Source organism: Prionailurus viverrinus, chromosome A1 (assembly GCF_022837055.1).
Source record: "Prionailurus viverrinus isolate Anna chromosome A1, UM_Priviv_1.0, whole genome shotgun sequence".
NCBI lineage: Eukaryota > Metazoa > Chordata > Mammalia > Carnivora > Felidae > Prionailurus > Prionailurus viverrinus.
The window spans coordinates 160,996,556-161,010,980 of record NC_062561.1 but is presented as its reverse complement, the minus strand read 5'-3'; the positions used below and the strand labels follow the sequence as shown (position 1 = coordinate 161,010,980).

Here is a 14,425-nt window from a genome sequence, read left to right as displayed (position 1 = left end):
TTTATGCCATTGTTTCTGTAAAACACCTCTATCTCTTGGTCTTCCTTAGATCTAAGGCAAAAAATGGAAAGAAAATTCTTGGACAAAAAAAGAGACAGCTTGATTCATCTGAGGAGGAGGATGATGAAGATTATGATAATGATAAAAGAAGTTCTCGTCGCCAAGCAACTGTCAATGTTAGCTATAAAGAAGATGAAGAAATGAAAACAGATTCTGATGACCTACTGGAAGTCTGCGGAGAGGATGTTCCTCAACCTGAGGAAGAGGAATTTGAAACAATAGAACGTTTTATGGATTGTCGGATTGGGAGAAAAGGAGGTATTTTCTTAAAAAGCCTATTTATTTGATTATTTCAGTGATATTTACTAGAGTAAATAAAGTATTTCTTGAAGTTATTTCAGTTTTGAAAGTCAAGAGGGTGGCTTTTCTTCTGTTTTACTTGTTATAAACTATAATTTTCTTAGCCTGAGTATTTTCTCCCCACAAAATGATCCATTTAACCTCACTTGACCTTACTTGATTTACTGCAGATAATTAGAAAAAATTTTAACCTGTGTATCAGTTTTTCTGTTATACCTAAATAATAGGTGTTATTTAGGTACTTTCAACTTTACAAATGGTTTGGTTATTTCAAAATGTTTTTATGTAGGTTATTTTTAGTTATCTTGACATGCATTTTTTTTCTTTTCGGTTTTATTGAGATATGACGTAGAACATTGTATAAGTTTAAGGTGGACAGTATAATGACTTACATATATTGCAAAATGATTACCGCATTAAATTTAGTTTCTATTTATCCATCATTTCATATAGGTAGAATAAGAAAAAAAATTTTGTTATGTTAATTTAGAATCTGTTCTCTGAGCAGCTTTTAAATATACCATACAGCAGTGTTAACTATGGTCATTATGTTGTACTTTATATCCCCAGTACTTACTTATTTGTCTTATAACTGGAAGTTTGTATGCATCTACATCATTATCCCCCCCCCCCCGTTGCCCCCCCCAACCTACATCCACTCGCTGCCTCTATTAACTACAGTTCTGATCTCTTTTTCTATGAGATTTTGTTTGCTTTAAATTACGTATATAAGTGAGATTATACAGTGTTTGTCTTTGACATTTCACTTGGAGTAATGCCCTCAGTGGTGTTCTACATTGTTGCAAATGTCAGGATTTCCTTCTTTTTTGTAGCTGAATAGTATTCTATCATACATATATAGATAGATATATATCTATATCTATCTATATATATCTACGTATATCACATTTTCTTTATCTTTTTGCCTGTTGATGGATACTTAGGTTGTTTCTATGTCTTGGCTATTATAAATAAAGCTGCATTGAACATGAGGGCTGCAGATATCTCCAACATAATGACTTTGGACATGGCAGTTTTTAAAGATGATTTTTCATTATTTTATTTGTAGTTATCAGGCTTCCAGTCATAAGTTGTTATAAATTGCTGTATGATCTTAGGTGTGTCACTGACTTTTAACCTTGTTTTTTCTAATTTTAAAACTGAGGAGATTAAATTAAATATTTCTGTTCTAAAATGCAGAGTTTCTTTTATGTATGTGTAATGCAATTTTACTTAAATTCTTGTACCCTGATATTTTGCCTATTTAAAAGAGAACTGGGGTGCCTGGGTGGTTCAGTCGTTTGGGCTACAGACCTCGGCACCAGATAATGGTGAGGCATGTGGGTGGCTCAGTCGGTTAAGTGTCCGACTTTGGCTCAGGTCATGATCTCACGGTTCATGGGTTTGAGCCCCACGTTGGGCTCTGTGCTGACAGCTCAGAGCCTGGAGCCTGCTTCATATTCTGTGTCTCCACCTCTCTGCCCCTCCCTTGCTTGTGCTGTGTCTCTCTCAAAAATTAATAAACATTAAAAGAAAAACATTAACAAAATAAAATTTAAAAAAAGAATATATTTTTCTATTTATATTGAATTTTTGAGTTGAAGGACATAAGCTTATAACTTAATTATATGGAATGTATTGTGCTTTCTTTTTCAGCTACTGGTGCTACTACAACCATCTATGCAGTTGAAGCAGATGGTGACCCAAATGCAGGATTTGAAAAAAACAAGGAACCAGGAGAGATCCAGTATTTAATTAAATGGAAAGGATGGTCCCATATCCACAATACTTGGGAGACAGAAGAAACCCTTAAGCAGCAGAATGTTAGAGGAATGAAAAAATTGGATAATTATAAGAAAAAAGATCAGGAGACAAAAAGATGGTAAGTGTTTTATATTACACTTAATTTTTTAGCAGTTCAAAGGTTATTACTAAAGTTTTGTTAATAAGGAATACATAGTTAAGAATCCAGTAATAACCTAAAATAATTATTTATAGACTTATTGTATTGCATCTCAAGGTAAAACTTTTTAGAAACAGCCATATCTAAATTTCTCCTTGGTGACGGTCATGTAGAATGTGTATCATATATAATGTAAATATATATGCATGTAATGTAAATATAATATAATATATAATGTAAATATAGCTTACACATTTTTAAAATTAAAAATTAATGATGCTTCACTTTATTTCAATTACTTCCTTATTCAACTGAGTCATATTTAGATGAGTGGCAAAATGGGAGATTTTGTGCTATAGAGAGTGTGGGGGGGGGAATGGGTTATTTAGAGGAGATTTTTAAGTCTAATTCTGGATTAAAATAATTTTTCAGGTTGAAAAATGCTTCTCCAGAAGATGTGGAATATTATAATTGCCAGCAAGAACTTACAGATGATCTACACAAACAGTATCAAATAGTGGAACGAATAATTGGTTAGTAATAAATGATTCTAATTAAACTTTTATCTTTCCATGTTTGAAATCAGAAAAAATAAATAAATTTACTATTTATACAGCAAATACAGTAGCTTAGTCTTACTGTAATAGGTTAGTATAAACCAGATGGCTAATTTTTGCTTGTGGTGTTGTTTTACCAAAAATTAGTCCTTGGATAAAATTCATTGTAAAAATAAATAAATAACCTGATTTTTCTCACAGCTCATTCCAATCAGAAGTCAGCAGCTGGTTATCCCGATTATTATTGCAAATGGCAGGGCCTTCCATACTCAGAGTGCAGCTGGGAGGATGGAGCCCTAATTTCCAAAAAGTTTCAAGCATGCATAGATGAGTATTTTAGCAGGAATCAATCAAAAACCACTCCTTTTAAAGATTGCAAAGTGAGTATTGTTTGAAATTTGTAATTGTTGAGAACAGTATTTATGCATCATAAAAATATTACAAGCTCAAATAAAGAATGGATCCTGCCTGATTTCAGATAGGCTAAGAGAGAGAGAACTGCTTGGTTGGTAGGTCTTACAGGAAATGGTGTTCCTGTAATTGATATGTGGTCTTAGATGTGGCACTGTCTTTTGGCCCTGGTGAGTGAAACTATGTCAGTAAGATGATAAATTGGTGGTGGTGTTGTGAGGAGTGGCTTGGGGAGACCAAATAGGAAAATTTCCTGAAAAATAGGTGTGTGTATGTATATGTATATGTATATGTATATGTATATGTATATGTATATGTATATGTATATGTATATGTGTGTATATATATATATATATATATATATATATATATATATATATATATATGCTTGGTTTAAAAGATCCGGGAGTATTTTCTTTGAAGGTAGGAAAGAAAAAGAAGGATGTACCCATAGGAAAAAAGTTAGTACCTAAGATTACCTTGCTTTAATATAGGATGTTTATACTTAAAGTGATTATTAGCAATAGTTTTGAGGATCTATATGCTAGTAAAACTTGTTTTCTTATTACAAGATTGAATTAAGTTGATAATGGTAATTAAGAAATCAGAAATTTAAGCCAGTTGTATGGTTTATTTCTGGGTCAGGGCTGCAGCAGCAGTTAATTGAATGAATTTAACATAGGTTTTGTTTGTGAACTATGTGAGGCCCCAGGTATTTCAGCCAGAACTTACTTCTATCATTTTTTGTCCAAAAAGGGCAAAATATTTCACTATACTTTGTTATAGTAATAGAAAACAGTCTTTTGATGAATCCTGAGATACATCTTGAGTCATGGAATTTCTGATTTTGATGATTTGAGATGAAATGTCAAAATTTATGGTAAAAGCTGAGATTTTCATGTTTTAAAATAATTTCCCACATTTAATGGTTCTTATTAACATTTATTTCTACTAAAGGTATTAAAACAAAGGCCAAGATTTGTAGCCCTGAAGAAGCAGCCATCCTACATTGGAGGACATGAGAGTTTAGAATTAAGAGATTATCAACTGAATGGTTTAAATTGGCTTGCTCATTCTTGGTGCAAGTAAGTATATTTTGAATTACCTGTTTGAGAGCATACGAATTTTACAAGTAGAGGATTTGGAAAAGATTTCCACCAACATGAAGGATAAAGACTGGTTTTTATATGCAGGTTTTCAAATTTCCTTAGTATATAAATAATACTTATTATATACTACGAAGAAGATCCAGTGGAGTTTGAGGTTTAACCTGTTTGCTGCAGCACTCCATATTGAACTTAAAATCAGCATACATATATATATTTCTATCCTACAGTCCTGGACTCTTTCTCTTCCAGTTATTTCTAATATTTAGGCCTCTTCCCCTGCCTCCCCCCCCCCCCCCCCCCGGCCCCACCCTGTGTTTCTTGTTCTATCCTTGGCAATATAGGTAACCCTAGGGTGCAGATTTTTTGTATTTAAATTTTACTGTAGCTATAGTTTATCCTGCTGTATATTTTCTTTCTGCTAATTTTTTTACTTATTTAATATGTCTGGACTCTATCACTTGTAGATTGTGTTCTTGGCTGCATAACTGATTAAAAATAATACGTTAATCTTTAAGCTTCTTTTGTACTAAAATGGTAAACTTTGTCCACTTAAACTATTACAAAGGCCTTTATTTACATTTATTATTTATAGGTAATAAAAGTGGTGTATTGTTTGTATACCTGTCAGATTTATTTTAACTGTTCATATAAATTTGTACATAGGTTATGTAAAAAAGTTTCTTTACAAATTTGAATCTTTATTGCATACGTAATTTTTGTTTTTACTTTGTAGAGGAAATAGTTGCATACTTGCTGATGAAATGGGCCTTGGAAAAACAATACAGACGATCTCATTTCTGAACTATTTGTTTCATGAGCATCAATTATATGGACCTTTTCTGTTAGTAGTACCACTCTCCACTCTTACTTCCTGGCAAAGGGAAATTCAGACATGGGCTTCTCAGATGAATGCTGTGGTCTATTTAGGTGACATTAACAGCAGAAATATGGTAAGTTGTTTCTCCACAAATTTAGAAATCTAGATATACTTGTCTTTCAGGATAGGTATTGTATGTATCTTTGTAGTCTTAATTTTTAGAGTAAAACTTGCCACAAGTAAGTGCTCAATACGTGTTTAATTGGCTGAATACTAAAAGTCAGTTTTCAGTTGAGTGTTACTTTATGAAATAATTTTTTCTCCTAATTTGTTGTGGAAAATTTCAGATACACATGAAAGCAGACAGAAGAGTATAATAAACCTCCATGTTACTCATCTCCAGCTTCACAGTTTTAATGCATTGCCAGTTTTGTTTCCTCCCAGATATTGTGAAGCAAACCTGAATATCATTTCATCCATAAATGCCATGTTATTAAATGAATTAATCACTTATGTTTTGTTAAATGAGAACTTCCTTTAGTGGAAAATGTGTAAGAAAAATATATCTGCTATTTTTTTGTAGGTTTTGATGTGCTGTGGCATTTACATTTTATTTATAAGTAAGATTAGTGCAGCTTGTTAGGCATTGTTAAGAGTAAAATGATTTTTAACGAAAATTTAAATAAAATAATTAAAATGATTTTATTACATAAACATATACATTGTTTTTTGTGTATTTTGAGCAGATTTTATTTTAGATATTCAAGTACAAGTATACTTTTCATAATGATTATCTTAAAATTATCTTTAAAATTTCTTGATAGATAAGAACTCATGAATGGATGCATCCCCAGACCAAACGGTTAAAATTTAATATACTTTTAACAACTTATGAAATTTTATTGAAGGATAAGGTATGTATTACTTATGGTTTTCTGTTTGGTGTATATCCATTTTTCCTTTACCATGTGTTGTGGGTAGGATGAGAAGATAATTTAAATCAGGGGTCAGCAGACTACATCCTGTGGGTCAGATCTGGTTTATTTTTTATGACCTTTGAATTAAGAATATTGTTTACATTTTTAGTGAGTGTAAAAACCAAAGAATATGCAGTACAGGTCACCACACATTTGTCTGCACAAGCTAAAATACTTCATGTGAGTCTTTACAGGAAAAGTTTGCCAACTGCTGACTTACATGCAACGAGTTTGGCATAGTGCTTTGACTTGTAAGGTCTTTGAAAGAGGAGGAGAATACCTAAAAGGATTAAGCTACCCATGGATGAAGCATTGTACTAAATGCTTGATAGATGTTGTCTTATTTAATTCTTTATAGTTAATATGTCAAGTAATTCTAATCTATTATGTAAGATCCTGCTGTCATCTCTACTTTATTGGAAAGAAAAATCATGTCTCAAAATGGTTATTGAGCTTGTCTCTTGGATCGTACAACCACTAAATAGTAGAATCTGGCCTGTCTCTGTTTTAAGTCAGAGACCCATATTTATATACACAGATCCACAGTGTTTAAAGGTCATACAGTGAATTATTCATACACTTGGAGTAAAGACACTTCCAAATTTATATCTTACTTTCTCCAAATTGACACTAATAGAAGCTTCTGCTGCCCTTCGCCTAAAAATCTTTTGTAAAAATTTTTAAATGATAACTATTTTAAATGATAGTTATCATTTAAATTTTTTTATTTTTTCTCTCTCTCTCTCTCTTTTTTTTTTTTTTAGAATGTGTATGCTATTATGCTCTGTTTTCCAGTGGGTGAATTAGTCATGGAGGGAGCTTTATTTTGCATGTTGTTACTTGATTTGAAGATTCCAATAAATCTTGAAATAATACGTAGTTTTTATCTGAAAACAAGACAAAAGCATGTTCTCAATTTTAATTTGCCTCAGTTTAATAATTTGAATTTCACTTTTCTCTTAAAACATTAACTGTGTTCTTCTGTTCATTTTAAGGCATTCCTTGGAGGTCTGAATTGGGCGTTTATAGGTGTAGATGAAGCACATCGATTAAAGAATGATGACTCTCTTCTGTATAAAACTTTAATAGACTTTAAATCCAATCACCGTCTCCTTATTACTGGAACTCCTCTACAGAACTCCCTTAAAGAGCTGTGGTCTTTGCTACATTTCATTATGCCAGAAAAGTAAGATAAGTTAGGATATGCAATTTTAATGTTAGTTTTGAATGTTAAGCTTAGCAAGAAAATATTAGTATAGGTAGTAATAAGGTCTGTAAGAAGTATTAATTATCCTTGAACATTAGATTACAGATTTTTAAGAAGGAAAAAAAAGGGGGGCGATGCAGCACTTCACATTTCTAATAATATTTTAACTTTTCAAATTTGTAAATAAATAAGCTTGAGTCATGTGTAATAAATTACAACAGTTGATTCTGCCCATGTTCAAAATATACTTTGCTTGAAAAACAAACAGTATCATTCTTAGTACTTAATATTAGCAATAACAACAGTAATAAGGTACTGGTAATCCCTTTTTCTAAATGGGGAAAACTAGACTAGATCAGGATAAATAACTTGTCCAAGATCACAAAATTGCTCCCTTTCAGTAGATTCAGAACTTTAATATATTCTTTGAGAAATATTTTAGTGACAATTCTGTACTTGAAAATATTTTATTTACTATCTTTAACTCCAGGAGAATCCTAATTTTCATAAAATAACCTATTTTTCACCTTTATGTAGATATAAGATGGGTTTCTTGGGAAGGATAGTCCTTAGAAGTGACTAATGTTAGCTAGTCTTTTCCTGAAAGTCTATATTTTGCTTATATGTGACTACCCTGAAAATTTTCATATGCAGTATGACTTTTTCAGTGATTTTTCCATTTTCTTAAATTTTTAAGGTTTTCTTCCTGGGAAGATTTTGAAGAAGAACATGGAAAAGGCAGAGAATATGGTTATGCAAGCCTCCACAAGGAGCTTGAACCATTTCTGTTACGCAGAGTTAAAAAAGATGTGGAAAAATCTCTTCCTGCCAAGGTTGAGCAGATTTTAAGAATGGAAATGAGTGCTTTACAGAAACAGTATTACAAGTAAGCTGTAAACAGAGCACATGTTCTGGACCTTTAATTCTAAATAATCCCCCTATCCTTGTCTCATGGAGGTGCTGTCTCTCCTCCCAGTAGGGTCTTAGAGCAATAACAATTCTTGAATATTAAAATAGGTTTATATTATGACATATTGAAGCAAAGAGAGATCAACTTGTCCAAGATAACGGGTAACCTAAGATTAATTAAATCATCATTAATTGCATTTGTCTACTTTATGCTCTTTTAACATACATAGGGTTTCTGTTAAATATTAGTTAATACTGACTACTTAAGTGTTAGTGATACTAAGGCATTATTATATAATTATGATAGTTACATAATTGACAGAGGTAGAGGCCAGAAAAAGAAAGTTTTAGGACACACCCTCTCTTTTCCCCCATGTGGAAGAATATTAATTGCACTTTAGATAAATTATATATGTCGGAGCACCTGGATGGCTCAGTTAAGCATCCGACTCTGGCTCAGGTCATGAACTCTCAGTTTGTGAGTTTGAGCCCCACGTCAGGTTTTGTGCTGACAGCTGGGAGTCTGGAGCCAGCTTCGGATTCTCTGCCCCTCCCCTTGCTCATGCTATGTCTCTCGTTCTCAAAAATAAACATTAAAAAAAAATTATGTATGTCAGAACTATACATAATGTTTCAAAGAATCAAAAACAGAATATCTATCCTAATATCTGTTTAAACATTTGTTTAAACATGGATTGCATAAAATCCATGGCTACCTGCATTTGGATTTTCAGAAATTTATGGTAAAACTGTAAGTGCCATTACATTAAAAAAAAAAACATTCATTGCATGAATTTTAGGTTTGTATTATGGAAAATCTCAAGCATATACAAAAAGAGGATGACATAATAAACCCCCAACACTCAGCTTTGTTTTCAATTCAGATAGCCAGTCTTATTTTATCTCTAGACATTCCCATTTCCTATCATTTTGAGGCGAATCAGAGATAAATTATTCCAAGTTCCTTCAAAGACTAATCTTAAAAAATGAAGAAAATAAAAGGTGGTAGAAGACAAAGTACATCATAATGAGAGGAAATGTTACATAGTTATATAAATAGTTTGGAGTAATAAAATCTACCTATAATTTTTCTACAAGTTGTAATTGTATTGTGTTAACTGTAATTTAGAGAAGGCATTGTGGTTAAACCAGGTATGCTCATGAGGTTTTTTTATAAGTCTACATATTGGTTGCCTAATATACTAAGATTTGTTGGAAGGTTAATATAGATAATAGTTAACCATTAAAAAAATTTTTCTTTAATGTTTATTTTTGAGAGAGAGAGAGGGGGACAGAGCGTGAGTGGGGGAAGGGCAAAGAGAGAAGGAGACAGTGTCAAACAGGCTCCAGGCTCTGAGCTGTCAGTACAGAGCCCGATGCGGGGCTTGAACTCATGAACCATGAGGTCATGACCTGAGCTGAAGTCAGATGCTTCATTGAGCCACCCGGGTGCCCTGATAGTTAACCATTTTGAAGTAACTTTGGGGGGAAAAGGATTAATACACTATACTCACTATGTTACATTAAGCCTTTACTGTATATTGATCGGATTCTCAGTCTTATGAACAAAGTTCACGAGTCTTCTGAACGATGTTTGGACCATAGTATATCCAGTTGTGAACTTCATAATGGTACAGTTTTGCTTTGGTGCTTGATTTTTTTTTTTTTTTATGGTTTTAGAATTCATCCTGGTAATTATTCTGCTAACCATCATTTTCATGGTATTTTTTTTTCTTTAAACAGATGGATATTAACTAGGAATTACAAAGCCCTCAGCAAAGGTTCCAAGGGCAGTACCTCAGGCTTTTTGAACATTATGATGGAGCTAAAGAAATGTTGTAACCATTGCTACCTCATTAAACCACCAGATAATAATGAATTCTATAATAAACAGGAGGCCTTACAAGTAAGGATTTTTACTTTGTAGTAAAGCAAAATTCTAGAAATGTTTATTTCAGTTATAACTGAAAATGGCATGATGCTTTAATGTATTGGTTAGAAGTTTTCTTTGGTTATGGTATATTAAATAATGGTGTTAATTATTTTCTTTGTCTTTATTAAAAAAGCCTTCAGAATTATAATTCATACAATTATTTTGATCATTTTTATAAAAATGGATTTGTATGGACTACCAAGAGTTATCCAGGAGAAATCCCTTAGTATATTCTTAAATGACAAAAATTCACATTATGATGCTGAATTTGTGATATGGCAAATGATAGTTTTTTAATAAATATATATATATTTTAATGTTTCTTTATTTTTGAGCGAGAAAGACACCGCACGAGTGTGGGAGGGGCAGGGAAAGAGGGAGACAGAGAATCTCAAGCAGGCTCCAGGCTCTGAGCTCTCGGCACAGAGCCTGACCTGGGGCTTGAACCCACGGACCACAAGATCATGACCCCAGATGAATTCGGATGCTTAACCCGTTGAACCACCCAGGCACCCCAAATGATAGTCTTAAGAAAGGCATCTTGAGCTTAGAGTTTACACTTCCTATTGCTTTTGGTAGATAGATGAGGTGTGAAGAGGGCCACAATTGCCATTCAACCACAGTAGTGCTTTAAAAGAGCTAGGTTCAGTGGCTGATACATATAAATTAAAATCTGTTTTCTTTTAACCTTTAGCTGCTTAGTTGCTGCTGCTTTCAATGTACTGTTTTTCAGCTGAGATTTTTGGAGAAGTAGTGTAATAACTAGCAAATATAGTGAAACACGCCCCCCCTTTCCCCAAAACACAATGAAAATCTAGGTGCTAAATGGCAAGGAAAATTTTAGCTTAAATCGTAGATAAAAATGATCCTAGAAAAGGTTCTAGAAAATTTTGGAAACTGAAATAAACTTTTTCAACATTATAAAAATACAAAATCTCAATTTTCAATAATTAAAGAAGCTGAAGTTTTAAGTGGGGCATTTGTTTCATTTGGTTGATTCTTTGCACATGCTCACATGCTCTAACCATTGTAATTTATTGTTTCCTAGCACTTAATCCGTAGTAGCGGAAAATTGATTCTTCTTGACAAACTGTTAATTCGCCTAAGAGAACGAGGCAATAGAGTTCTTATTTTTTCTCAAATGGTGCGGATGTTAGACATACTTGCAGAATATTTGAAATACCGTCAATTCCCCTTTCAAGTAAGCATTTCATTTTTTTCCTTTTTGTTGACAAATTTCATCGGATCTTTACAAAATTACCTGTGAAATTCTTGTGTAAATGAAATATAGATTTTTTAATAAACTGTATTTTCAAGATAATATATCTGTTTTAAACATTTCTATTTGTCATTATTCCCTTTTTTCTTCTTGACCTTATATTTAGCAGCAAAGTAATTTTTCTATTCTCTAGTCTTTATTTTAATTTTGTATTTCTCTTCTATGCTCAAATGTAAATGGGCAGCCTTATGAGTTAGGCTTTATTTTGAGGAAGGGAGAGAGAGCAGCCTTTGTGAATGTTACCAGGACTGCTGCAGATTCTTTTGCGGTGAAGGGGAGGGTGTGCTTTTCCTGTGCTCACCCCCCCGACTCCTGTCTCCCTCCTTTCTCTGCAAGCAAAAACAGCTCCCTGCCCTCCGCAGCTTCTTTCCCCCCCAGTTCACCTCTCCGTGCCGTGTACCTGCTGAGTTCTGTAGTTCAGGTTGTGCAGATTGTTGTGTTAATCCTTAAATCAGTTTTCTAGGTGTGCAGGATGGTTTAGTGTTGATCTGGGTGTATTTCATGGATGCGAGACGCAAAAAAAAAACTATGCTGTTCCCTCAACGACTTTTTATTCAGTGCCTGCTATGTGTCAGCCAATATCAGGACTGTTACAGATTCTGAAGAATAATGTTCTATAATTATTCTAATGTATAGTTTACTGAATAAAACTTTTAGATGACTTTAGGGAAGGTATTAAAGACCAAAATGAGCTTATATTCCATCTATTCAGTGTTTATGTTGAAATCAATTCAGTGTAATTAAAGCTAGTATGAATGAGTGTTTAATGTTAGAGTCAGGTGCTAGTTTCAGTACTTTTCTAATAATTTATTTAATCCTTATTTAATCCTTTCTTGAACAGTGCCTAGAACATAGCGAACATTCACATAAATAGTAAATGATGAATGTTAGTGCAGGCAATAAAATAGAAGTAGAATTATAATGATGAATCTCAACAGACATCATTTGAGGGACGGGTCTTTGGTGATATAAACGTGATTGAGAAATATATGGTCATTTAGGCTAGGGAAAAATATAGAAAAAGTACTATTGTTTGATTTTCTTAACATCTTTATTGAGATGTGATTTCCATTCCATGCAATTAATTCATCCATTTAAAGTGTACAATTCAGTGATTTTTAATATATTCACAGAGTTGGGCAGCCATCAACAAAATAAATTTTAGAATGTTTTTATGACCTCAAAAAGAAACAGTACCCTATAACTATCACCCTGTTTCCATTCCACCCCTCTATCCTTACCCCAATCCTGTGTTGGTTTGTTTTTAGACAAATTACTGTGTCTACATGGTCAAACAAAACAAATAGTAAACAAGTGCTGGTAATTAGTTCTCTGCCCCTACTCCCTTCTCATTCCAGTATTATTTCCCAGAGAAAATTATTTTTAACATTCTTTTAGTTTAGATCATGCCTTAATAAATGATATACACTGGGTTTTCTTTTTTTGTTCTGTTTGTTTTTTTAAATTTATTTTGAAAGAGAGAGAGTGAGCAGCAGAGGGGCAGAGAGAGGGAGAGAATCCGAGGCAGGCTCCGTGCTGTCAGCACAGAGCCTGATGTGGGACTCAAAGTCATTAATCATGAGATCATGACTTGAGCCTAAATGAAGGGTCGGATGCTTAACCGACCGAGCCACCCTCCCTGGTGCCCTGATATGCCACTGTTTTTAAGAAGTTTTTACTAATAGTAATTTTTAGTGAAAATGAAACCAGTAGCACATTTAAATTTTTATGTATTTATTTATTTATTTATTTATTTTTAAAACGTTTTTATTTATTTTTGAGACAGAGAGCATGAACAGGGGAGGGTCACAGAGAGAGGGAGACACAGAATCTGAAACAGGCTCCAGGCTCTGAGCTGTCAGCACAGAGCCCGACGCGGGGCTCGAACTCACGGAGTGTGAGATCATGACCTGAGCCGAAGTCGGACACTCAACCGACCAAGCCACCCAGGCGCCCCGTACATTTAAATTTTTAAAAAATGTTTATTTATTTATTTTGAGAGAGAGTGAGAACTGAGGAGGGACAAAGAGAAGGAGAGAGAATCCTAAGCAGACTCCACTCTACGTGGAGCCCATTCAGGGGATAGGGGCGGCTGGATCTCAGAACTGCAGGATTACTACCTGAGCCCAACTGAGCCCCCAGGCACCCTAAATTTTTTTTTTTAATTTTGGACATCAGCTAATGTTTAGTAAGCACTCAATATATATATGCCAGACACTGTGGTAAGTGTTTTACTTTGTTCTCTCACTGAATCCTCTGAATTTTATGAAGAAAGTACTATTATGTTCATTACCTAAGAAAGAAACTGACAAGATGAAAAGTCAGATCGCTTGCCCAAGGCACCCATGGATATTGAAGATACTCAGATGCGGGCTTTTTGACTCAAATCAGTGACTTTGAAACTTTAATCAGGGGCTTTGCTGTACCTCTTTTCTCAGAGTTTCTGATTTCAGTAGATTCAGTAGATCTGGGATGGGGCTCAAAAATTTGCATTTCTGAGTTCTCAGGTGACAACGATGTTGTTGGTCCACTAACCACACTGGACTTCACCACTGTTTTTAAAACTGTGGACTGTTACCTGTTAATGGATCTGGGAATCAGTTTAATGGGTTGTACCAACATTTTGAAAAAATGAAATTTTAATATATGAGACCATATCATGATACATGTGTCATGTAACTTGCTTTGGATGTACGGTTGTGTACTCATTCACATGTAAAATATATTTCTTACAGTGAGACTCAGACACAATGATAGCCAATGCTATTTACTATTATTATGTGGGAAAATAGTCCTAACGGTTAAGAGCACAGACTCTATAGACAGAATGCTTGGGCATTGTTTTCTTGACTAATAAGTACCTTCTACTCTTATAGTCTTAACGAAAGTAATGCCGCATTTTCATACTTAACTTCATAATTGATTTTAATACCTTTTTAAATATTTGATTCTGTTATGTGAAG

General features: G+C 33.6%; 1 protein-coding gene across 3 annotated transcripts in view; it reads left to right on the top strand.

The window, feature by feature from the left end:
* The window catches only part of CHD1 (chromodomain helicase DNA binding protein 1), a 78,926-nt gene that overhangs the window by 30,510 nt on the left and 33,991 nt on the right, over window positions 1-14,425 (top strand). For all 3 annotated transcript variants that reach the window (XM_047859063.1, XM_047859071.1, XM_047859080.1), the window contains exons 7-17: window positions 50-318; window positions 2,017-2,242; window positions 2,696-2,796; window positions 3,022-3,200; window positions 4,189-4,316; window positions 5,074-5,290; window positions 5,982-6,071; window positions 7,130-7,320; window positions 8,039-8,227; window positions 9,994-10,156; window positions 11,232-11,384. In XM_047859063.1, coding sequence (XP_047715019.1) covers window positions 50-318; window positions 2,017-2,242; window positions 2,696-2,796; window positions 3,022-3,200; window positions 4,189-4,316; window positions 5,074-5,290; window positions 5,982-6,071; window positions 7,130-7,320; window positions 8,039-8,227; window positions 9,994-10,156; window positions 11,232-11,384 — 1,906 coding nt within the window. The remainder of the gene's footprint in view (window positions 1-49; window positions 319-2,016; window positions 2,243-2,695; window positions 2,797-3,021; window positions 3,201-4,188; window positions 4,317-5,073; window positions 5,291-5,981; window positions 6,072-7,129; window positions 7,321-8,038; window positions 8,228-9,993; window positions 10,157-11,231; window positions 11,385-14,425) is intronic.